Source organism: Punica granatum, chromosome 7 (genome assembly GCF_007655135.1).
Source record: "Punica granatum isolate Tunisia-2019 chromosome 7, ASM765513v2, whole genome shotgun sequence".
Lineage (NCBI taxonomy): Eukaryota > Viridiplantae > Streptophyta > Magnoliopsida > Myrtales > Lythraceae > Punica > Punica granatum.
The window spans coordinates 18,996,468-19,022,583 of record NC_045133.1 but is presented as its reverse complement, the minus strand read 5'-3'; the positions used below and the strand labels follow the sequence as shown (position 1 = coordinate 19,022,583).

Sequence of the window (26,116 nt, the reverse complement as noted above, 5' to 3'; positions counted from 1 at the left end):
ACCATCCGTCAAAACAGCACTCACTTGTGCGTGCTCACCAAGAGTAGGGAAACAATGGAGACCTCCGCTGCAAAATTTGATCATAGGACCCACTAGGAGCCAGGAGTCATGCCAAAATGAGATAGAAGTGCCAAAACCAACTCTATAACTAACAGAAGGAAACATCAGAGGACGGAGTTGCAGTAGTTTCCTCCAATTCCATGAGCAGTCACCAGGTATGCGCAAAGACCAAAAACTGCGGCCTTTGGTTAAGTATTTTTTAACCCAAGCTACCCAAAGAGACCCTAAACTTACAAGGAGAGACCATAAGTTTTTCAGCACACAAACCTTATTCTACAAACTCAAGTCCTCGATACCGAGACCTCCTTCAGCTTTGGGAAGGCAAGCGGTCTCCCAACTGATCTTGCTCCCACTTGCATGTTGCTCGAGACCTTTCCGAAGGAAGGATCGACATTTCTGATACACTAACTTGATGACTTTTTTCAGGAGAATGAAGTGGTAGCACCAGTAATTAGCCATGCTGAAGAGAACTGAGTTGATCAACTGCACCCTGCCTACATAAGACGGGTGCTTCACAGACCAGCTCCTGATTCTTTTCACAATTCTCTTTGTAAGAGCTTCACAATGCTTAGATGAGAATTTCCCATAGACAAGAGGGAGACCTAAATAACGCACAGGCAACATACCTCTTTTAAAACCAGATCCAATCACCAGGTCAGTAACATATTCATCAGAGATTCCTCCCGTGAAAATCTCAGACTTTTCAGGATTCAACTTCAGACCAAACCAATGATAAAAAGTGTTCAGTAAATCAAGAATGGCAGTGATGGACTCCTTAGAACCATTTGTGAAAAGCAGCAGATCATCCACAAAGCATAGATGGGTTAGTTTAAGTGGCTTATATCTTGGATGGTAGTCGATTTTACCTTCAATTGCAGCCGATTCCATAAGTTGAGAGAACACCTCCATGGCAATAACAAAAAGATAAGGGGATAGTGGGTCTCCTTGTCTGACTCCTCGTTGGTCTAGGAAGTATCCAGCTAGGGACCCATTAATCGCCACAGAGAAATAAGGCGAGGAGATGCATCCTTTTATCCACCAAAGAAAAATAGGGGGAAATCCCATGACTTCTAAGCTGTTGAGAATGAAATCCCAGCTTAAGAAGTCAAAGGCCTTCATAAGATCTATCTTGATAGCACAGCGAGGGGAGACTCCATGCCTATGGTAGTTCCTCACTAGCTCATGGGCGAGTAAGACATTGTTTGAAATTTTCCTTTCTTGCACAAATGTTGTTTAGTTCAAGCTAATAATATCGGGAGCACTTCTTTCAGTTTGTTTGCAAGTACCTTAGAAATGCATTTGTAAACTACATTGTAGCACGATATAGATCGAAAATCCCTCATACAGTCAGCTTTTCCCTTCTTTGGATCAAGGGCAATGATAGTCGAATTTACGTCCCTTCGAAGAATTCCTGAGGAGAAAAAATGTTGCACAACTCTAGTGAAGTCCTTCTAAACAGTGTGCCAGGCATGCTTAAAGAAAAACTCTGTGAAACCATTCGGGCCCGGGGACTTGTCATTACCCATAGAGAATAAGGCTTTTTTGATCTCCTCATCTTCTATAGGTGAGAGGAGCAACTGATATTTGGAGAGGGGAACTTTCCTCTTGAGGATGGAGGAAAGCTTAGAAGCCAAGACCCCCCCAATACATTCATCCTTTGTCCCTAGAAGACCCTCAAAGAATTTTACTGCTTCAGCTTTAATTTCCTGCACTCCTTCTAGCTTGGCACCCGAATTGGGGTAGAGGACTCTTATGGTGGATTGAGTCATTCTACCCCTTACTGCTTTGTGAAAGAATGAGGTGTTTTGATCTTCTACTCTTAGCCATTCCACCATAGATTTTTGTTTCAGAAGCTTCTCCTCTCTGTCAAGTGCGGCTAGTAGCTTTACCCTCAAGTCCGTTTCCTTTTTGATAGCTTCAGGGGACTCACAGGCACTATCCATCAAAGTGGATTGAACCCGGGCAAGTTCGTGTTGTATGTCAGTGACCTGCGCATGCACGTTCCCAAACTCAGTTTTGTTGAAATCCCTAAGATGCGTCTTGAGGTTTCTCAACTTCTTATATAGCACATCCATAGGGGAACCCTCTTGAGTGTTTAACCAGACTCTCTCTACAAGCTCCATATACCCCGAGTGTTCTGTCCAGAAGTGAAAGAATTTGAATGGTCTGGGACCTGCATTCTCCTTTTCGCCAAACTTCAACATAGCTGGGCAGTGATCAGAGAGACCAGGAGGGAGGAATTCTATAGTAGATGCTATCTCTTCCCGAAACCATTTTTCATTAACAAGGACTCGATTGATCTTCCTAGCTTGGAATCCCTCTTGGCGTTTGTTGCTCCACGTAAAGCAACAGCCTATAAAAGAGTGGTCTGTGAGCTCAGTTGAGTCCATGAAATCAGCAAAATCTCTCATGCTCTGGTCGATGACCACCTTCCTACCAACAACTTTAACCTCCTCAATGCATTTGATAGCATTGAAATCTCTCATCAATGCCCACCTATGCCTCATGTTTGTAGCCAAAGTATGCAAATCACACCATAGTACCCTTCTCTCCAACATATTATTTGAAGCATAAACAAAAGTTAACGCAATCCACCCTACTCCCTGAGGCACATTTAGTAGGAGATGGATAAATTGATTGGATTTACTGAGTATTTGCACTTGTAAATCCTCCCGCATCATTATCCAAAGTCTACCATTGTCAGCAAACTAGTAATTCTCAAACAAATACCAACCTCTCCATCTGTCAACTATTTTTTTACATTTATCCTCTTTAACCTGTGTTTCAATAATAGCAAAAATCCCTAAGTCATAATCCTTGGCGAATTTATACACCAATTTCTGTTTAAGAGAGTCATTTAGCCCTCTAACATTCCAAGAGGATACAATCATAGAGTGAGTTTAGGAGGTTTACCTCCCTTACTCAACCTGGACTTCCTAGAACCTTGCACTTTCAAGACCACTTATGCCACTCCTTTCGATGCATTCCTTTGATGACGTTTCTCTTCCAGCTGGACCTTCTTTGTAGTGGCAATTTCCCATTCGTCTTCAGTGCTGGCTGCACTAATTTGGCCTTCTTCTTCCTCATCAAGTTCAGCTACAGTTTGCCTATCTTCAAGAAATTGATTTATGCCTTTGATTAAGTCCGCAGACTGCATTCCTCGGGCTTCATTGTGCTGGATAGAGCTGCTAGCATCACAAGTATTAGGCACGATGACAGGAGCCTTCGCGGCAGCCGAGTGCGCAGAGAGGGCAACAGACACTTCAGGACACTTCCTTTTAGCGGGAACAGGGATAACAAGATTTCCTAGTAAGTACCTCTTTTCAGCAAGCACGGGGACAACAAGTTCACCCGATAAACACCTCTTCTCAGCAGGCATAGGGACAACCAATTCACCCGGTAAACACCTCTTCTCAGCAGGCACAGGGACAGGATGTTCACCCAGTAAGCACCTCTTCTCAGCAGAACCAGAAGATGCAGGGTCATTAGGACCAGCCTTCTGTGGCCTTACTGTTAAGTTGTTGCATCGGTGACCAAAGACATTGCATCGGTCACATTTGTCCGGCAACCAAGGTATATCCACCAGCACATTTACCGTATAGTTGTTGCCCAGATCAACAGTTATAATCTCAAGAATTTGTTTCTCAACCTCCACTTCAATACAAACTTTTGCGTGGTCCAACCTTGAACGAATGGCAGTTGCTTTGTCCATATACAGAGGCTTACCTATGGCGCTCGCTAAGTAGCTGATACCTTTGGGGTGAAAATATTTTAGGGGAATTTTCCGCAACTGCACCCAAATCGGCATCTTCCGCATGCTCAGATCCTGCTCAGTGAACTGAGGACTGTTGGGAATTGGTGTATGCCCTAGAGGCAATTTATCATCAGTTCTATAATATGACATGTATTTCATTATAATACGAGGCATTTCTGTTATTGTGTAGATTGCGCTAAATATGATTTTACACAATAGTGTTCTTGGAATAGTAGGTTCTATAGGCATCAAGTGTGACTTGATTGCGAGATCCTATAATTACCGAACATTATTCCTAAATGTCCCTAGTTAAAGTATTATCGTTAATTAGGACGACGATAATACGGTTAAACCAGTGTGGGTGTTGATTGATGACCAAGTCTCACAGGTCATGGATATGGAGATATCAAGTCACACCACATGTATACATTAAGAGTAATGTGTATTGGACTGACCCGCCATGAGATTGCTACATGGGTGACTGTCATTAGCATATCTTAAAGTGACTATAGTGTAATGGTCCTTTGACTTGAGGTCACCATGAATTCCTACATGTAATGTCATATATTTTGATACTTTCAAACACCACCGTAACAGGCTGGTTATAAAGATAGTTATTGGGTATATCACAGAGCATGGAGAGGAATGTAAGTGACCAAGATAGGATTTGTCCCTCCTACGAAACGGGAGAGATATCTCACGGCCACTTGGTGGTTAAGTCTAAAAGTTTATGCATACCCAAATGAGTCGATATAGCGATATCGAACTCATTTGTTCTGATAGACTTACCCGGTAAACCAAGAAAGAGAGATATTGAATCATACAACGATGTCATCGACTATGCCTTGGGCTCAATAGAGATATAGAGGACAATGGATTATATTACACGGTAATGTAGGTCACGAGATTCGTCAAGAAATTGACTTTTCGATTACTTGAGTAACAGTGATGCATTGCTAGATGCCGCTCACTGTTTGTAATAATGAAATTGAGATTTCGATATTACTATCAACGTAATTTGGAACCTACAGGGTCACACACGACGACTAAATCGACGGGATATTTTGAAACAATAAAATCGTCTAATAGAGATTAGATGATTTAAGGTGCGACCGATTAATCGGATATTTAATGAGATTAAATTTACCGATTAATTAGACATAATTTATTAGACCGATTTATACATACACATGGGCCATACATATGTCTACATTTGGACATACACATGGGCCATACATATGTCTCCATTTATACATACACATGGGCTAATGGGCTAATTAAATGATGCCATTTACCTAGACACATGGCATATTGGAAACCCATTTCTCTTATTCCCACACCGGCCATTTGAGTGAAAATCCTTTCAATATGTGCTTATATATAGCACTGAAAGGAATGGGTTGAATTAGTGTATGTATGTGTTATATATGCATATATATTGTATATGTGCATGTAATTTCGGCTTTGAAAATCCAATACCGAAAGGTTTAATAGTTTAATAATAACTTCGAGGGTCGCACCGGTGGTTCCTTTGAGTATTGGCCGCTAGCACCGCCAATCTCGAAAACTCGTGACAAAGTCGGTGTGGATACCGGTAGAGGCGTCACGCGTGGGACGCTCGGTCGACAATTTTAAATATTCAAGGTATGCTTTTATTTACTCTTATTCTTCTAGTAGATCTTGGGATTAGTTTCACAGGTAGGAAATTTTGAATTTCTATTCCTTTTACTCTTCCATAGATCCTGTGAAACTAGCAATTGGTATCATAGCCTAGCTAGTTAGATATGAGTAGATAATAACATAAAATATGATTTTATGCTTGGTATTGATATTTGCGATGCATGACTGTTAGACATTGACTAGGTCCTAGTTGTGTTAGTATAATAGTTATATGTGTGGACTATTATGTAATGGTTACATAATAGTGTATGGTGAGATTGATTAAATGTTAATAAAATCCCTCAAAATATTAAGTTCATATCCTTCCACAGTGTAACGCTCGTCAAGACCAAGATCGATGAGTGTGTAGACCTAGCCCTCGCAGGATGCCCTCATCTATCCTAGTAAGACATGGTGTTTACAAGTGGGTCGAACTTAACTGAGCAAGCCCAATAGGATTAGGAGTTCAGAGGCATGTAGTTGGGCATCGATCTACAAGATAGATTCGAATAAGGAGTTATTCACCCAACTAATCAAGAGTTGCATGTGATACAATTGGAAAAGTGAGTTCTCTACCTAAATAGCCAGTTCTGGATGAATCAGCCCTCGCTGACTCAGAGCTTGGTGAGATATGGATCTTGAACTACTATGAGAATGATATTCTCTGAATCAATGGTGAGGGTCATTGATTTGATATAAATAGTGGGAACAATATTTAATAAACTCCTCATTGAATATTGTTGTGTCATAATACTTATTTTGCATATTTCTGTGGTAGTTACCATGGCAGGGAGCACTTCTAGTACTTTCTGTTTGCGATCCGTCCTTGATAAGGACAAACTGTCAGGGAATAATTTCCTAGGTTGGTATCGAAACTTGAGAATTGTTCTCACCCAAGAAAAAAAGTTATATGTTTTAGAGCAACCTCTTCTTGCGCCACCACCTGACGATGCCCCCCAAGCTGAGAAAGATGCTTATAGTAAGCATCATGATGATGCCGTTAATGTCAGATGTCTTATGTTAGTCACCATGGACTCGGAGCTTCAGAAGCAACACGAGAACATGAAGGCATATGATATGATCGTGCATCTCAGGCAGCTCTATCAAGAGCAGGCCCAACATGAGAGATTCGAGATTTCTAAGGCACTCTTTCAAGCAAGGTTAACTGAGGGCAGCCCGGTAGGTCCTCATGTACTCGATATGATTGGGTACGTCGAGACTCTAGGACGATTGGGATTTCCTTTGGGTCAAGAGTTGGCCACAGATTTAGTCCTACAGTCACTGCCCAGCAGTTATAGTCAGTTCATCATGAGTTATAATATGAATGACTACAATAAACCATTACTTGAATTGCTTAACATGTTGAGAACAACTGAGCATGATATCAGCAAGGGGAAGTCCATTCTAATGGTTTAGGGGACCAAAAGAAAGGGCAAGGGCAAGAGTAAAGGCAAGAGGGCTAAAGGTGCATCCAAGTATGACTTGGGTGCATTGAAGCCTAAAGCCAAGGTGGTGAATGATGATTATTGCTTCCATTGTGGCAAGACTGGACATTGGAAGCGGAATTGCAAGGTATATTTGGAGGAGTTGAAGAAGAAGAAGGGAAGTGAGACTTCCACTTCAGGTATTCATGTTATAGAGATGAATGTATCTACTATTTCTACATCTTGGGTATTAGATACCGGGTATGGTGCTGATATTTGTGGAAATATACAGAACCTAAGGGACAGTAGATCGTTGGCAAAGGGCGAGGTGGACCTACGAGTTGGAAATGGAGCAAGAGTTGCTGCATTAACTGTAGGGACTTATCACTTGGTTTTGTCTACTGGGCTAGTATTAGATCTTAACGACTGTTATTATGTACCTGCTATTAGCAGAAACATAATATATGTTTCTTGTTTGGACAAGAAGGGATTTTGTTTCACTATCAAGAACAAGTGTTGTTCTATGTACATGAATGATGTATATTATGGCAGTGCACATTTAAGTAATGGTTTGTATGTTCTTGATCTAGATACGCCTATTTATAATGTGGAAACCAAACGGCTCAAATCTAATGATTCAAACCCAACTTACCTTTGGCATTGTCGTTTAGGCCATATTAGCGAGAATCGCATCTCTAGACTCCATAAGGATGGATTACTGGACTCGTTTGATTTAGAATCGATCGAGACATGCGAACCTTGCTTAATGGGGAAAATGAATAAGGCCCCTTTTACCGGAAAGGGTAAGCGAGCTAGTGATTATCTGGCTCTCATACATACCGATGTATGACCAGTGAACAAGCTTGCTAGAGGTGGGTATCTCTACTTCATTACATTTACTGATGATTTCAGTAAATTTGGATATGTGTATTTGATGAAACACAAATCTAAATCCTTTGAAAAGTTCAAAGAATTTAAGAATGAAGTGGAGAAACAGTTGGGTAAGAGCATTAAAGTTCTTCGATCAGATCGAGGAGGTGAATATTTGAGTTATGAGTTCGCTGACTATCTTAAACAGTGTGGGATTTTATCTCAACTAACTCCACTTGGAACACTATAGTGGAATGGTGTAGCTGAGAGGAGGATATGCCCTACAGACAGCTGCTCTCATATTAAACAATACTCCGTCGAAATTAGCTGAAAGGACACCATATGAGATGTGGTATGGGAAGCGTCCCAAGATGTCTTTTCTAAAGATATGGGGTTGCGAAGCTTATGTGAAGAGATTGTTTTCGGATAAGCTTGGCCCTAAATTGGACAAATGTTACTTTGTGGGGGTATCCAAAGGAAACTCGAGGATACTATTTCTATAATCCCATCGAGGGCAAAGTGTTTGTTGCTCGAACTGCGGTATTCCTTGAGAAAGAGTTTCTCTCCAAAGGAACTAGTGGGAGGAAATTAGAACTTGGGGAAATTCTACACAAAATGACATTGACCAATCGACGGGTGATGTTGCAGAACAAGTACCACAAGGTGTTGTGGCACAATCTTTTACCCAGGTGACACAGGAGCCTCGTAGGTCTAGTAGGATACGTCATGAGCCCGAGAGATATGGATTTCTCGTGACTCAAAATAATGACATATTGCTCATAGATAATGATGAGCCTACAACCTATGCGGAAGCCGTAATAGGCCCTAACTCTGAGAAATGGCTAGAGGCCATGAGATCTGAGATGGAGTCTATGTACACTAACCAAGTATGGACTTTGGTTGATCCACCTGAAGGGGCAAAACCCATTGGGTGTAAGTGGGTCTTCAAGAAGAAGACTGACATGGACGGTAATGTGATTACCTTTAAGGGCCGACTTGTGGCAAAAAGGTTTTAGACAAGTTCATGGTGTTGACTATGACGAAACCTTTTCCCCGGTGACTATGCTTAAATCCATCAGGATCTTGCTTGCAATTGCAGCTTATTATGATTATGAGATTTGGCAAATGGATGTTGAAACTGCTTTCCTGAACGGGAAGCTCCTCAAGGATGTGTATATGACACAACCTGAGGGTTTTATCGATCCACATAGTGCCAGAAAGGTTTGTAAGCTACAACGGTCTATTTATGGGCTGAAGCAAGCTTTTAGGAGTTGGAATCTTCGTTTTGATGATGCAATCAAAGAGTTTGGTTTCATTAAGAGTGAAGATGAACCCTGTGTTTACAAGAAGGTTAGTGGGAGCGTAGTGATCTTCCTGGTATTGTATGTAGACAACATACTTCTGATCGAGAATGACATTCCTTCCCTACAGTCTGTGAAGACTTGGTTGGGAATGTGTTTTTCTATGAAGGACTTAGGCGAAGCTACCTACGTGCTAGGTATCAAGATCTATAGAGATAGATCCAAGAGACTGCTTGGCCTAAGTCAGAGTGCATACATAGATAAAGTGCTTCGGCGTTTTAGCATGCAGGATTCTAAGAAAGGGTCGCTGCCTATGTTACATGGCATAAGCCTTTCGAAGGCTCAAAGTCCTTCTACTCGAGAGGAGAGGGACCGCATGAATATGATTCAATATGCGTCGGCTATTGGATCCATCATGTATGCTATGTTATACACTCGATCTGATATCTCGTATGCTTTGAGTATGATGAGTTGATACCAATCAGATCCAGGTGAGAGATACTGGATCGCAGTAAAAAACATCCTTAAGTACTTATGAAGGACTAAGGAGATGTTTTTGGTATATGGAGGCGAAGAAGAACTCGTTGTAAGAGGTTACACCGATACTAGCTTCCAGACCGATAAGGACGACAGTAGATCGCAGTCAGGGTATGTGTTCTGCCTGAATGGAGGTGCTGTAAGTTGGAAGAGTTCCAAGCAGGAGACAATAGCCGATTATATCACAGAGGTCGAGTATATTGCTGCCTCTAATGCCGCAAAAGAGGCCGTTTGGATCAAGAAGTTCGTGACAGAACTTGCTGTGGTTCCTAGTATCGCAGACCCAGTGGATCTCTATTGTGACAACAATGGAGCCATTGCGCAGGTTAAGGAACCCAGGTCCCACCAGCGATCTAAACATATACTCAGGCGCGTCCATCTTATTCACGAGATCATTGACAGAGGAGATGTGAAGATATGCAGAATACCAACAGATGAAAATCTCGCAGATCCACTTACGAAGCCTCTTGTGCAGCGCAAGCACGAGGCTCACACTAGATCTATTGGCATTAGACAGATGCCAGATTGGCTCTAGTGCAAGTGGGAGATTGTTGGGAATTGGTGTATGCCCTAGAGGCAATCTATCATCAATTTTATAATATGACATGTATTTCATTATAATACGAGGCATTTCTGTTATTGTGTAGATTGCACTAAATATGATTTTACACAATAGTGTCCTTGGAATAGTAGGTTCTATATGCATCAAGTGTGACTTGATTGCGAGATCCTATAATTACCGAACATTATTCCTAAATGTCCCTAGTTAAAGTATTATCGTTAATTAGGACAACGATAATACGGTTAGACCAGTGTGGGTGTTGATTGATGACCAAGTCTCACAGGTCATGGATATGTGGATATCAATTCACACCACATGTATACATTAAGAGTAATGTGTATTAGACTGACCCGCCATGAGATTGCTACATGGGTGACTGTCATTAGCATATCTTAAAGTGACTATAGTGTAATGGTCCTTTGACTTGAGGTCACCATGAATTCCTACGTGTAATGTCATATACTTTGATACTGTCAAACGCCACCGTAACAGACTGGTTATAAAAATAGTTATTGGGTATATCACAGAGCATGGAGAGGAATGTGAGTGACCAAGATCGAATTTGTCCCTCCTACGAAACGGGAGAGATATCTCATAGCCACTTTGTGGTTAAGTCTAAAAGTGTATGCATACCCAAATGAGTCGATATAGCGATATCGAGCTCATTTGTTCTGATAGACTTACCCGGTAAACCAAGAAAGAGAGATATTGAACCATACAAGAATGTCATCAACTATGCCTTGAGCTCAATAGAGATATAGAGGACAATGGATTATATTACACGGTAATGTAGGTCACGAGGTTCGTCGAGAAATTGACTTTCCGATTACTTGAGTGACAGTGATGCATTGCTAGATGCCTCTCACTGTTTGTAATAATGAAATAGAGATTTCGATATTACTATCAACGTAATTGGGAACTTACAGGGTCACACACGACGACTAAATCGACGGGATATTTTGAAACAATAAAATCGTCTAATAGAGATTTGATGATTTAAGGTGCGACCGATTAATCGGATATTTAATGAGATTAAATTTACCGATTAATTAGACATAATTTATTAAACCAATTTATACATACACATGGGCCATTCATATGTCTACATTTAGACATACACATGGGCCATACATATGCCTACATTTATACATACACATGGACCAATTAAATGATACCATTTACCTAGACACATGGCATATTGGAAACCCATTTCTCTTAATCCCACACCGGCCATTTGAGTGAAAATCCTTTCAATATGTGCTTATATATAGCACTGAAAGGAATGGGTTGAATTAGTGTATGTATGTGTGATATATGCATATATATTGTATATGTGCATGTAATTTCAGCTTTGAAAGTCTAATACCGAAAGGTTTAATAGTTTAATAATAATTTCAAGGGTCGCACCGATGGTTCCTTTGAGTATTGGCCGCTAGCACCGCCGATCTCGAAAACTCGTCGATAAAGTCGGTGTGGATACCGATAGAAGCGTCACGTGTGGGACGCTCGGTCGACAATTTCAAATATTTTAGGTACGCTTTTATTTACTCTTATTCTTCTAGTAGGTCTTGGGATTAGTTTCACGGGCAGGAAATTTTGAATTTCTGTTCCTTTTACGCTTCCGTAGATCCTGTGAAACTAGCAAGGACTCCATTTCTGCAGAATCAAAAATTGCTTCTCTACATGCCATGGCCCCACTTCTAAGACCCAAGTTATAACATCTTCAGTCGGGAACTGGAACACGAACATCAAACCCATTGTGCTCACGGTGACCCTCCCCTGTTTCCCCCATAGACCATTCACAACCGAAACCACTTTCCCAAAGTCGGGAGATTTACCCTTGAACCTTCCGACTAGAGTATAACACCACTGGTTGACACCAAATTGCAAAAATTCCGAAGGTGGCTTCACATTGTAGTGTTCGACACCCTCAAAAAATTCTAGGGTTTGACAAACTTTCGGAAAAACTTTCTTCCGGTTCAGCGGCCCTTTTGGTGGAGATTTCTCACCTGTAATGGACTTCGATTGATTCTGGGCGACATTTGCCTACGATTGCAGAGCTATTGCCGGTAATTCCCCGGCGGACTTGGCCACCTAGTGGCCATGAGGCGCCAGACAGTCACCAAAAGATTGGAAGAGCGTAGATCCAACGGCTGAACAGAGAGGAGGAGAGTCATGTGCACGATTCCGGCCTCACGTGCACGCTAGCCGGCTAGCAAGCGGAGAGAGCGAATCCCCAGGAGCAATTCTTTGCACATGCCTCTTTACAAGTCTCTGCAGTTAACTCATATCTCTTATTTTTTGTTGCTAGAGTGATTAAAATAATATCACTAAAAGAGATAATGATTTTTAAAAAACTTTAGTAATATATATAATACATCTAATGTAGATATATCGCACTTTGATCTAATTAGCATCTTAGAGAAAATTAACAAATAAAGGTAAAAATAAAAAGCAAATATATCGAAACAAAGTAAATAGTCCTGAAGCTCCTTATTCGCAGACCCTTTGATGCTTAACTTAGCATTAACTAACTATGAACATTTAATCCCTAATAATATTTTTTGATATTGTAATAGAATTATAAATTTTTCAAGTAATTAATTACTTTCTCTAAAGATTGAGGAGTTTACCAATAAAAGTATTGGTTGAGTAGTAAGCAGCTCACTCCCGTAAAGAGAAAAACACAAGTTTGAACACCGGGAAGCGCACTTGTTGGGACTAATAATAACTTTTAATACTCAATCTCTCGACTGGATTAATCAGATCCCATTGGACTCTGGATACCGGGGTACACACTGAAAAAAAGATTGAGGAGTTTTCACGAACTTAAAGAAACTTTTCAATTTCCATGTTAAAATGAGATATACCTGAGAGTTATTATATTTTTTCTGTTGAGAGGGGTACTAATAAATAATATCACACAGAAGAAATGATGACTTCTAAAATAATTTTATACTTACATGTTTTATATGTGTATATATGTAGATATGTCATACTTCGATTTAATTAATATCTTGGAGTAAACTAACAAATCTTAGGGAAAAAAAACAAAAAAGAAATATCTCAAAACACAGTAACTAATCTTTGAAAAATAAATAAGAATCTAACAATTCAACTGAATATGATTAATCTTGAGTTTGATTTTACAATTTAATTTTGTCAATTCTAACGAATAAAATTTTTTTATGGCTCATAAACTGCATGTGAAATCCTTATTGTAAAAATTTAGTAATTAAAATTTTCTGATAATCAATATGCTATCCATTGTTTTGGTGCAATAATATGCTATTCATGATTCACCTTTTTTTTTTAACTAAAAACATTAATTTGATGAAGAACTTTATATGAATTATAAATTCTGTGAATATAATAGCAAATGAAAAAATTTTTGTAAAAGAATTTAGAAATAGCATATAAATGGAGGTTTTCAAATTGAATTTCATTTATAAGAATGTCAGGAAAACTGCAGAATCCCATGATATATGTTAAAATTATTCTAAAGTTGAAACTGTTAAATTTCAGGAACAATATATTCTTTTAAGTAAAAAATACAATGTACAATTTTGATTTTAAAATTTCCTTTTAGAAACTAAATTTTTTTTAATTAATTACTGCGATTTTTATTGATTCAATTTTACTAATCTTATTTAAAAAATTTATATATTAATATTTTGTAAGTGAATAAAGTAGTCTTTTATACGTAAATGAAGTATTTAACAAAGTCAACCCAGTATGACGAATTTAACATTTTTTCATCATTAACTTGAAAATTGTCAAACTTTATCATCATATAAATTTTTAAAGACCGGGTTATATAATAGAATATACAAATTTCTTTTACGAATAAAAATTCCGATTAACGCACGGATGTAATATCTAGCTTAATTGATACTCTATAATATGCAGAAAATCTGTATATGTTCTTCCTACTCTTTAACAGCTAGCTGCTACTGCTAAGTGAAATCTCGATTTCTAAATACAATATAATCCTGTTGCTTTCTCTATGCAGGAGCAGGCAACTTATCAACCACATACGCGCTTGCATCAGGCGGATGGCTCAGCCTATTCCTCCTCCTTGCAGTCGCAATCACCGCCTTCTATTCAGGCCTACTAATCCAGCGGTGCATGGACTCAAACCCAAGCATCAACGTACCCTGACATAGGAGATAGCGCATTTGGTAAAAAGGGACGGGTCCTGATCTTGGTCTTCATTCACATGGAGCTCTTTCCAGTGGCGACAGGCTTCTTAATCCTGGAAGGGGACAACCTTCACAATCTACTTCCCGGTGTTGAGTTCGAGATTGGTGGGTTCCTTAGTGGTAAACAGAGCCTTGTTTTAATCGTTGCCCTTATCGTTCTTCCCAGTCTGCATAGACAACTTGAGCATCCTTTCCTATGTATGGGCAAGTGGAGTTCTAGCTTCGGTTATTGTTCTTCTTGCAAATTTTTGGACCAGTACATTGGACGGAGTCAGGTTCGAACAGAAGGGGAAGCTCATGGATTGGAGTGGAATCCCAATGGCTGTTAGCCTGTACGGTTTCTGTTATGGCACACACGATGTATGTTTTCCCGACCATTTACAACTCCATGAAGAAGAAACATCAATTCTCCTCTGTAAGTATAAGATTCAGTTACCATAGATGAGCTTTGCTTTCCATAAGATGTCTGAAATCTGCAGTCAAAGAGATCTCCAACACTATATCTTGGCCGATATGAGGTGCCCATAGCATGTCAAACAATAATGCGGTGGCGAAGAGTTGAACCTGAGACATGTTGCGCACCATAGTGATCCGTTTCTTAACAATTTTTTGATGGAAATGGAAATGGAAATTCTAGTACAGGTTTTTTTTTTTTTTTTCCCTTTTCTATCTTAGGATCTTCTATGCAAATCTGGTAGGTCGTGAAACCCAAAACATGTGGGACTTCGAATTGCAGGTCCTTGTGGTGTGCTTCATCCTCGGCACCTTCAATTACGCCTCAATGGTCGTCATGAGGTACCTAATGTTCGAGGATGCTGTTGAATCTCAGATTACTCTCAACCTTCCAGTCGTAAAACTGAGCTCAAAGGTAGCGATTTACACGACCCTCGTGAATCCCATTTGAAGAATGCTTTAATGGTGGCCCCAATCATCAATGCCGCCAAACAACACATCCCGTGGCCCTACAAATAAGATGCCGCTTCGGATTTTCATAAATACAGCATTGGTGATAAGCATCGTTCTCGTGGCCCTTTGCGTACCCTTCTTAGGGTACCTTATGTCCCCCGCTGGAGCTTTTCTCAGCGTATCCGTACGTATCGATAATCCTCCCGTGCCTATGCTAATCTTAGGCAGTCACAGGAGGTTCAAGTTTGAAAATGTCATGATAGGGGTCATCATTCTATTGGGAGTAGTGATTGCACTCTCCGGAACTTATACTGCACTCGAGGAGATAGTAGTGCACCTGTAGACTGTTCGTTTCTTGCTCTCATATTTGGTGATAGGCTCTAGCTCTAGACTTCTTTCAAGCATTTATAGATGATTTTCCGAAGCAGTCGTAGACTTGGATTGTATAGCCTGTTGGAAATGGTTTTCGAGCTTCTGGGCACTTCATCAATGTACTTCAAGCTGGAAGAAATTAAGCAGAACCTCTCAAAGATCCACAAGCAAGATGCCGAATGTTACAATATAAGGAAATATCAATTTGAGATACGTACTATTCATACAGAGCACAAGATCGTCAAAATACAGCAATCGAGCTCTTGCACCTTCAGGGCAAAACAAACAATGATATTGCTATTTAAAAAATTCTTGTTTGCTAATGTTTTGGTACCACTTCCTGTGGATAGACATGTCCATGAGCAATAGAAGTTAGTGAATCCACCAACTCCTGATAAAGATCCTAATGTAGAGGTATGTGAGGTTGAACAAGTGCCAAGAAATCTTTATGGGAAAGGGGATATGTTAGTCCTAATGACTTCTTCTTCTTCTTTTTTTAATGGTAGAAGGTCCTAATCAATATGTAGTAATCATATAGTGTACCCAATTAATATGGGAAGTTGTAATCAATGTGAAGGCTGCAAAGCATTGATTATATAGACTTAGAGGATTACAAAGGATGGAGAGTGATTTTATATTTCCATTAGAAGGCAAATGATTTATCTGGAGATAAGGACATCACAATATAAGTACACATTCTTTCCAATGTAAATAAAAGCTATTTTACAATTTTCATCGTTTACTAAATTCATGATGGTTGAAAATGTCAATAGAGCTGTTTTTCTTAATGAAACCTTTATTAAAAAAATGGTGAAGTAGCCTTAAAATGTTCAATATTTGGGATGATTAAGCACTAAGAGTGTGGTACATCTATAGGTTAATGGAACTTTTAGTTCAATTATTTAGTTGGAGAAAAATATTGTAGAAATTTTATCCATGTTATTGTTTGGAAAAATCCATGGGCTTACTTCAGACTCGGGCTCATCCGCAACCCAAGTTGCTAGACCATTATCTCTTATAAACCTATGGATTTCCTCTCAACTTTTCTATGTGGGACTACCTCCAATACCTATCATCACCATTCTCCATATAGGAGAGAAACCAACCCAACAGTTATTTCAGTAGGAACTTGACTCAGTAACCAAGTATGAAATTGACATAATATTTGATAATTTTTTTTTTATTTTTGTTGGATTACAGGCCTCATTTTACGGGGTTTCAATAGGCCAAACCAAGACCCAATTTTGTGAGGGTCTTTTTTTTTTTCAGCGAAAGAGCTGAGGAATTGATGAAGCACACGGAGCTGCAGATCAGAATCAGAGTCGCAGCAGGAACAGAACAGAACAGAACAGCAACAGAACAGAGAAGAAGTTCATCTGCCAGGGAGTTGCGACCAAAGTGAGATCAAACCTCGATCGGAAGGGCAAATGAACTCGGATCTAGGCTAAATTTTGCCAGCAGGTTCAACGCTAGTAAATTCTGGATGGTCAGAGTTTTGTTTCGAGCTTTATAGGTGCCGTTTTGGTCAAGTTTGTATTCCATCCTTCGGCGGTGACGAATTTTGGTTGTTTAGTGATCAAAGAGAGTGTTTCTCTTGGGTTTGGATTGATTCAAGGGCTTGTCAAAAAACGTGTAATCTCCATTAATAGTGCAAAGTTGATATGGACTCGATCCCATGATTTTTTCCCAGATCAAAATTTTCCATGTCAAAACTTCTTGATTTCCTTTCTTGTTAGTTTATTTGTAATTCCTATCTTGACTGCACTAGTGAGGAAAGAAAGATTATCGTTGCATGAGTTAGTTGTTTCAGCATCCTTTCCCAACAATTTTGTAATGTGTACCTTTGTGTATATGAGTTACCATGACTTGGGGTTTTCCATCGCTGGATCCCTAAAATTAAATGTAACGGTGGAGGATGATTACCAGTTGTCTAGGCAGCCGATGCTAAGATCTCGGGCAGTTACGTGATGTTCGGGTTTGAAAGTGTTATGATAAGGGCCATCATTCTATTGGGAGTACTGGTTGCAGTCTTCGGAACTTACACGGCTCTGAGGCCGACATTCGTAGATTGTTTTTGTTGCTATTTTGGCAATTAAAGCCTTAGATTCGAGCTTCCGGGCACTTGATCGATCTACTTCAAGCAGAATGAAATTATCATTCCTACGTCCACAGCTTCAAGGAAAGAAAGCAGAGCCTCTTACAGATCCACAAGCAAGACGTACAATAATGCAGTTAAGGAAATCTCAATTCGAGATATGAACTATCCAAACAGAACACTATAACAAGGACAAACATAGAAGAGGCAATTTGCCATCACGAACCGTTATAAATCTTCATGTGAAAGCTCAAATCATCAACCATTCGATAAATATCTTCACAATCGGCTCGACCATCTTCCCCGGAATAGAATCTATTCATCGAACCATTTACTTCTATAGTACTCTCTCCAGCCATCTTCTTCAACCCTTTGTTCCTCATGTCCTTCCGCACCTTCTCCGCCTCATCCCACATTCCGGTTTCTGCATACATATTCGCAACAATCACCAGATTCCCACCCCTCCTTGGCTCCAACTCTAGAAGCCTCCTCATTACTTCATCCTTGACTCCACTTTTACCCTCTTTGTCATGCACGCTGCATGCGCTTAACAATGTCCGCCATAGGACTGGGTCGGGCTTGATGGGCATGTGCAGAATAAAATCACGGGCCTCTTTGAGACGACCTGCTCGGCCTAGAATATCCACCATGGCACCATAATGGATGGTCATGGGCTCGATCCCATGAAGTTCCTGCATATCGTGAAAGTACTTGTATCCCTCATCCACAAGACCTGCATGACTGCAGGCACAGAGGACGCCAAGGAAGGTTACATAGTTGGGCCTTATCTTCGTAGTTTCCGTCATGATGGCAAAGAGACGAAGGGCTTCTGGGGCAGCGCCATGCTGGGCCAGACTCAGTATCATCGCACTCCAAGTCCATACGGTCCTGACCTCCATCAGATAAAAAACTAGGCCAGCAGAGTGCAAATCGCCGCACTTGGCGTACATCTCAACTAGAGCAGTCCCTAATTGGCAGTTAAGGACCATCCCTTTTCCGATCACTTGGGAGTGGACCCATCTCCCCAGGCCCAAGCTCCCCATCTTGACGCAAGCAGAGAGCAACACCACCATTGTCGTCTCATCCGGCTCGAACCCGCAATCCCTCATCTTCCAGAAGTAACCGATCCCATCGTCCACCCACGAGTTCTCAATGCAGGCAGTCACAATCGCATTCCAAGAAACAATAGTTCTAACGGGCATTTCATCGAACATCCTGCAGGAATCCCGGATTTTCTTGCACGACCCGTAGAGGCTAGTCAGGGCGTTCCCAACGTACACATTCCAATCCAAACCCAACTTATAAACCTCCGCATGGACCCCGCGGCCGAGCTTGAGAGCCGAGACCCGAGCGCACGATTTCAGCACAAACGGGACAGTGTGCTCGTTGGGCCTGATTCCCTTACCCCGCATCCCGAGATAGACCGGAAAGGCCTCAGCCGGGGAATCCCCTGAGGCATAAGCCCGGATGAGCGCATTCCACGGCGACGGGATCAGGATCTCCGAGCAATCGAGGATGGAACGGGCGTAGCTCGGGTGCTCCGCGGCTGAGGACCGTGCGAGCTGGGCTGCGAGGAAGGGGTCGGAGGATAGGCCGCAGAGGAGGGACTGGGCGTGGATCTGGGTGAGGTGGGCGAGGGAAGAGCAGAGGTTGAGGAGGGTGAGGAGCTTGTGCTTGGTGGAGACGAAGATGTTTGAGCTACAGTTGAGGATCTTTGGCGGGAAGGAGGGGGTGGGGGTTGGGCTCGGGAACGGAACCATTCATTGGTTTTCGTTGAGTTCGCCCACTTCGGACCCCGTAGGGGCGTCTTTGATATAACGCAAGGCAATAAGAGAGGTTGTGGACTTAATAATGATACAGCAAAGAGAAATAATCCGGCACGAACCATAAAATTTATTGAGACGTTCGGTATGTTATTTTTTTAATATACTGAAATTAAAAATGTGATATAATAGTTGTTTGAAAAACTACTTTTAAGACCGTTAAAAACAATAATAGCGACCGCTAAAAATAGTTATAGTGAAACTCCCTTTTTTTATTTTTTTCGGTGCGCAAGACGGAACCTGGCCTCAAAAGAAAACGTTAACGAAAAAACTACAATAAACAAAAACGGGTTAAGAGCCTTCACTATCCTTCATTAATTATTCATTTACAGAATAGTATCATTTTTTTATCATGATAATTTTGTCTGCATATGTTAAATATTATTACTATTCATTCCATTTTGAGGAGGAATTTTAATTAGAAAGGATTTTATGTTGATTATTAGAAGAGTATAACGATGCTCATATCTATCTATTATCTATACCTTTATGTTTTTATAAGTTAAAGGAGAGTTTTAAAACCTCTCATTAGCTTGCCATGTGTCATGTTTTAATAGGTTTAGATTTATATGCATATAAAATAATATTAGTTAATACTTTTCTTCCCTTTTAATTACTAGGGTGTGTAAGCGTACCGAGTATATTCAGAATTGATTGGAACCTACATATTATGGTAGGTTCCGGATAACTCTAATTTAAAATATGATAAGGTCTTTGTAGTAATTGAAAGAGCCGATAAAAATAGATTATGTTCCAACGTATAGGGTACTCACGGAATGGATACGGAGACCCATGCACACTATTAACTATCATAGTGATAAAATATTTTAATTCTTTTCTTTCCTTTTCAACTATCTTTTTATTATCTTATCAATTTTACCTATTATAAGGCCTCAATTTCAGAAATTATATACTCTCTCTTAATTCTTAAATAAAATTTTTCATACTTGATTAGTTCTTAAATTCTCAACTTTTCAAATATTATTCGCAACACCAACGCTGTCTTTTCACCAGCTTATCTATGGAATTACATTTATTATATTTCTAGTGTCATACTTATTAAAGTATTTCTGGAGATAGTATCAAAATCGTTATCTAAAACTCGTATCATGTCAAATGTCTTCAATAAGTGTTCATATTAAAGTTTATTTTATATCTATGTATAATTTATCTTAAAAGTATTCTAATATTTGAATATAAGACAAAAATTACGACACATCTATTCAACTACTTCTTAATCTTAGGATAATAATTGGATGAGGGTACATATCACGTTAATAAATTATATAGCCGCAAAGTGCCGGGTCCAACACTAGTAGGTATTTAAAGTAGAATGCCTAGGTTCTAATAATGAGAAGCTCTAATGCATGCAAGGAGAACATGCCACATAATTCTTTTGGGTAAATCATCAACTCAAGATTGAAAGTCTATTCGAGAGTCTGTATTATACATAACAATTTTTCTAAAACCCTATTGTTGTTGTTGTTACTAGCCATTTCACCCGCACGTTCTGCATGATTACTATTTGCAGAGACTTAAATATTTTATTTTTTTACTAGATCTTCAAAAACATTAGTTACCATATAACTGCATGATTACATTTACAAAAGTATTAAGTTATATACTTTACATTAAAAAAAACTTTATTAATATAGAATTCTATATGATTCACTTAAAAAGCATTAATTTATATATTTTATAAATAAGATTAGTAAAATCACATGAATAAAATTATTTTAATTAAAATTATGGTAATTGATTAAAACCTTTTATTTTCTAAAAGAAATCTTAAATATCAATATCGAAATTGTTTGAAAATATTTGAATTTATATCTTTTACACAAAATTAAACCATTCATAGAATTTAATTCTTTAAAATTCCACGTAAATTTAATAGAAATAAGAACTAAATTTACTCCATTCATTTTATGAACTTAAATAAAATTTTCAGCATCACTTTTTATTTTTATTTTTAAGTGTATTTAATATTATCATAGAACTTGTAAGAGATTTTTAATATTCCAAATCTTTTTACAATTTCAGTTATGTAAGTAATTACTTGAGTAAAAAATTTTAGAAAAATATTTGAACATCCTTTTTAAAATGAAAAATGTAATTACAGTCTCAAGAATATAGCTAAGCATTTATAGAATTGAAAATTGGAAAATAAAATAATTGTAATTAATTGAATTCGAAACGATATATTTATTCCTAGATTGTACGAATCCTTAGATCAATTTATTTGATATTTTTTTATTTTTGGGTTTATTTAATATTGGTATTGAAATTTTTAAAGTCTTTTTTTGAATTTTTAAATAAATAAGTTCTTTTGGCTTCATTTTTAATTTCTAAGTTCATTTAATATTACACGAATTCTTAAATCAATTTATTTACTTGCATTAAAGATGGTAGAAAAGATGCCACATGATAGAATTTAGAGAAGTCAAAAGTGATACATGGTGAAATCTAATGAAGCCAAAGATGACACTTGATGAAACTACCATCCTCACTTTATGTCTTGGCATCATTTATTATATATTATATTCATGCTTATCAGAAAAAAATTAAAACAAAAACATTAGGAAGGTGTCTATTAAAGTATGAATTACATAAAAAATACAGACAATTGAAATCTCTAGACTTGCCACACTTGGAAGAAGATCGACCGTTTTTAGGATATAAATTATGTTTACCATATCACATTTGTATAAGAAAAATATTTATTATGGGACACATTCATACCTTGTATGGAATCTCATGACAAAAGTCTAATAGTATATCCGATTTATGAATTCAAAAATTCAATTCGCTGGCGGGCCATATGACTAGTATATATAAAAGTTCAATAATCTATTATATATCTATAATTTGATTTTTTTTCATAAATCTATAATTAGATATATATATATATATCATAAATATGATCAGTTATAATTATAAAATACCTTTAGATTTAGTTACAAGAAAAAAATTTATAGAGAAAAAAAGAAGGGCTTGGACAACACCGGGCTTCGAACTAGTTATATTCTTAATTTGTTCTAAACTCATTTCCCAACTAAATTTATCATTTTTTGTGTGAACCCTGGTATTCGAAACCCAATTAGGCCCCGACTAATCTAGTCAAGTAGGGTCGGTTCATTAAGAGGTAAAACTCTCCCAGTATGAATTTTCTGCATTCATAAGAACTCAAATCCAAGATTTTGATTAAGCGGAACAAGCATTCAACCTCTTGAACCGCCTAACTAAATTTATTTCGTTAATGGGTTATAATATCCTATCATATTGCTTATCTCATCCGAGCTCCACCAACCGTAGGAAAAGAATTTCTCAAATCATATTCTCCTCTTATCTAATCTACCACACATGGCCAACGCAGTAGTACCTCAGCATGTGTTCAATTAGTCAAATTAAAAGCTAAAAAATTTTAATATTTAATTTACTTCAGCTTGTGATTAATCAAAACAAAATTGACTTAACATATAAATTTTAATCAAAAGAAACCTCTTAATCACTATTATCAGAACCGAATGGATTGCTGGTCGGCCTAGTTTAACTGGCAACTAGAACTCCGTCTGCTCAAATTTCGCCCATCATATTGGGCCGGTGAACCCATACGTCCAAGCTATTGTTTCCTAAACCCACTGAGCCAAATGAACCGGACCAACTATATGGGCACTTACATATTAATTTATCAAGAAAAATTAAGTTGTTCGAGGGGGACTTGAACCAAATATGTGGTACCAACACCATCAACTATTCACACTACAACCATTTTCTGTACTTTTGGTTCATTATATTTGACTTTTGGTCGAGATATGCCAGAGGAGAAAAAGGCTCGGGTAATTTTTTTTATTAATTATTCTTAAGTATTCAAATCGTTGTATATATATATTATGTTTATCGTGCTTTTTCATCACAAAAATATATGAATTATATACTTCATTACAAAAATATATGTATTATATACTTCATATTTAATTAGACGTGTGTTACAACCCATCAAACCCTAGTAAGATCCATAAACTCATACCTCCAACGGCCAAATCAATGTCCGACTTGATTATGATAACACCATTCTTAATAATTAAAAGTTCATCGCTTTTATTCTCATTCCAAAACTTCACTTTCAAATTTAATTGCAAAACACCACCTGAAAGGAAATTATTACTAAACTTGAGCTTGACAGCTTAATCCAAACTTCAACTAGCCCAACAACAGAAGCGGAAAAATCACAAATGAAAAGAGAGCTCGAGCTTGCGACTCGTCTCACAGCAGCAGAGCAGAAGAATGTTGAGCTTGAAGAACATATTAATTCCCTGGAGAAGAGGTGTACTGAAGCAGAAGCAGAGGCAGAGAACGAGAAGTTCTGAAGCAAGGCAGCTAAGCTGGCTTGGCTTCTGAGCACGAGGCTTTCCAAGCAAGATCCTCCAGCCTCGAAGCCGCTCTGCAAACCGCGAGCGATAAACAGAAGGAGTTGATAGAATCCCTCAATATGGCCATGGAGGAAAAGGAGAGGTTGGAAGATGAAACAAACAACTCAAGTCTGAAACTTGCCGAGACAGAAAGTCTGCTCGAACTTGTGAAAGAGGACTGGAGTCTGGCACATTCATGATAAAATATAATTATCACATTATATAAGGTTAATTCTAACGTTTTTTGCGTCACAATATATGAAAATATGTATATATATAATGTTAGTTACTTGGTCTGCGGCGCTAACTTAATATCGAAGATATGTACATACATATAGATATATATGTGTCTGCATACATATAAAGTACATGAAGTAGCTTATGCAATATCGAAGATTTGTATGTACATATAAATATATATGTATCTACATATATGAAGTAGCCCAATTGGATAAATCAACAAGAAGTTTAATTGGACTAATGTGATGGCAATGTATCTGGGGTTTGATTTAACCGACAATCGCCATCAATATGACGCTCTAGTTCGAGGAAGTTATCCCGCAATAAGTCATTTGTTTTCCTTTTTTTTGGCGAAGGCCATAATCGTTGTAAAGTTCGTAATATGCACTCAATCAAAATCGATTGAGCACGAGGAAGATGCTCTGATTGTTTATATGTAATATGTTCCATTAATAGTCTTGGATATCGTTGCACGGTGCTAACCTCGATCAGTTTATAGTATTAGCAGTTGAAATTTGTGCCGCCGTATAATAATTCCTACATGTGTACGTGTCACAGCCATGATTATGGTAATGGATCCCTGAGGAGCCAGTTGGGTGTTAATAATAAATACTGTAGCTGATCCTATGCATTAGCCTTTTCCTTTAAACTAAAGTCTATTTATTTAACTAATTATACATAGCTATATAAACTATATTAGTTAAAGTAAAAGCTCAGATGCGTCCCTTTGTGTGTCCAATCTAATACTATTATTGGTATTGTTTCTTGATGAGATCACAAAATATTCTCAACTTATTAACTAAAATTATATTTGCATGTATATTGTTAGTAAGACCCTCTGCATGAGTGTTGGTGTTTTGAATCCCTCCAATAATTAGTTAGTTAGTCTGCCAGCGTAGTTTGTTAATTGCACTGTCCAGTGCCGTAGTTATTTAGGTTATGTTTGGCAATAGAGTTAAATTTCGAAATCTAACTTTATTCTTATTGGAATAGGTAAAAGACAAATAAATATATTGGTGAAAAAGTATGTATATATATATATATATATATATAAGTAGGGTTGTAATAATTGGATTGAGAAAGAAGATAAAAAAATAATTGTGTTTTGTGAAAAAAGTTGAATTGAATATTCCTATTAGGTAAAAAATATTCCTTTTAGTATTAAAAAATTAAATTGAATGGTAGTTAAGATAAAAAAAATGAAAAAAAATGGAAAAAAATTAATAATTATATTATTGAAAAAATAGAAAAGTGAAGTGAAGTGGAATGAAAATATCTTCGCTCCAAAATCAAACGGATGCTAACGAAGTAAAACCTTACTGCCCAAAGCAAAGGGCGACAAGTGGAAGTTCAAAGTATAACATTGATTATTAATTAGAATGTTATCAACGTACGTGGGACTGATCAGCTTCACTTGATCCAACAAAACTTTTTCTTTTGTTTTTAATAATAAGAGAGATTCACCAATCTAACAGAAATTTAAAATGTATAATACATAAATATTACTAATAATAATTGAGTTCGAAATATAATCACTTGACTTATATTAAAACAGTGTTGTATTTTATTTTATTTTTTTGTCACTACAAATCAGTAATATTCTCAACACAGAAAGGAGATCAGAGAAAAAGAGAGAAAAGCCGAGGGGAGGGGTACAGTTAGTGACACTTTCTAGTCTGAGCGTAAAAGAAAGGTCTTATTCCTGTGCCCCCATATCGTATAAATTCAAAATAGGATTAATTGCAAACTACTGCTTTTTAAATTTTGTTCCGATAAAAACAGAATATATATACCTATACAAATATATAAAGAGAAAGGTCATTCCTTTGTCTCACATTTAATTTTTCTACATCGCCCATAAAAACTGTGTAAATTGCACACCAGGATTTTTTACATTTT

General features: G+C 38.1%; 2 protein-coding genes and 1 pseudogene across 2 annotated transcripts; 1 reads left to right on the top strand and 2 right to left on the bottom strand.

Moving 5' to 3' along the window:
• Positions 1-333: 333 nt before the first annotated feature.
• LOC116214472 lies at positions 334-2,567 on the bottom strand. Its single transcript, XM_031549872.1, has 3 exons — positions 1,583-2,567; positions 1,406-1,471; positions 334-1,235 (listed from the first exon to the last, which is right to left on the bottom strand). Exons 1-3 carry the CDS (start codon positions 2,565-2,567, stop codon positions 334-336), a joined length of 1,953 nt encoding a protein of 650 aa, XP_031405732.1.
• Positions 2,568-7,114: 4,547 nt separating this feature from the next.
• On the top strand, positions 7,115-15,618 carry LOC116214471 (annotated as a pseudogene).
• A 2,164-nt stretch (positions 15,619-17,782) lies between these two features.
• On the bottom strand, positions 17,783-19,596 carry LOC116215712 (pentatricopeptide repeat-containing protein At2g36730). The gene has a single exon (XM_031551537.1). It carries the CDS (start codon positions 19,500-19,502, stop codon positions 17,961-17,963), a length of 1,542 nt encoding a protein of 513 aa, XP_031407397.1. The 5' UTR covers positions 19,503-19,596; the 3' UTR covers positions 17,783-17,960.
• Positions 19,597-26,116: the final 6,520 nt, after the last annotated feature.

Excerpts from the sequence above, each read along its gene's own strand:
- LOC116215712 (XM_031551537.1), bottom strand. The coding sequence starts at position 19,502 with ATGGTTCCGTTCCCGAGCCCAACCCCCACCCCCTCCTTCCCGCCAAAG.
- LOC116214472 (XM_031549872.1), bottom strand. The coding sequence starts at position 2,567 with ATGAGGCATAGGTGGGCATTGATGAGAGATTTCAATGCTATCAAATGC. Across the intron at positions 1,472-1,582 it reads AAAAGCCTTATTCTCTATGG|GAATTCTTCGAAGGGACGTA; the intron begins GTAATGACAAGT and ends TTTTCTCCTCAG. Across the intron at positions 1,236-1,405 it reads AAAGAAGGGAAAAGCTGACT|TGAGGAACTACCATAGGCAT; the intron begins GTATGAGGGATT and ends CCCATGAGCTAG.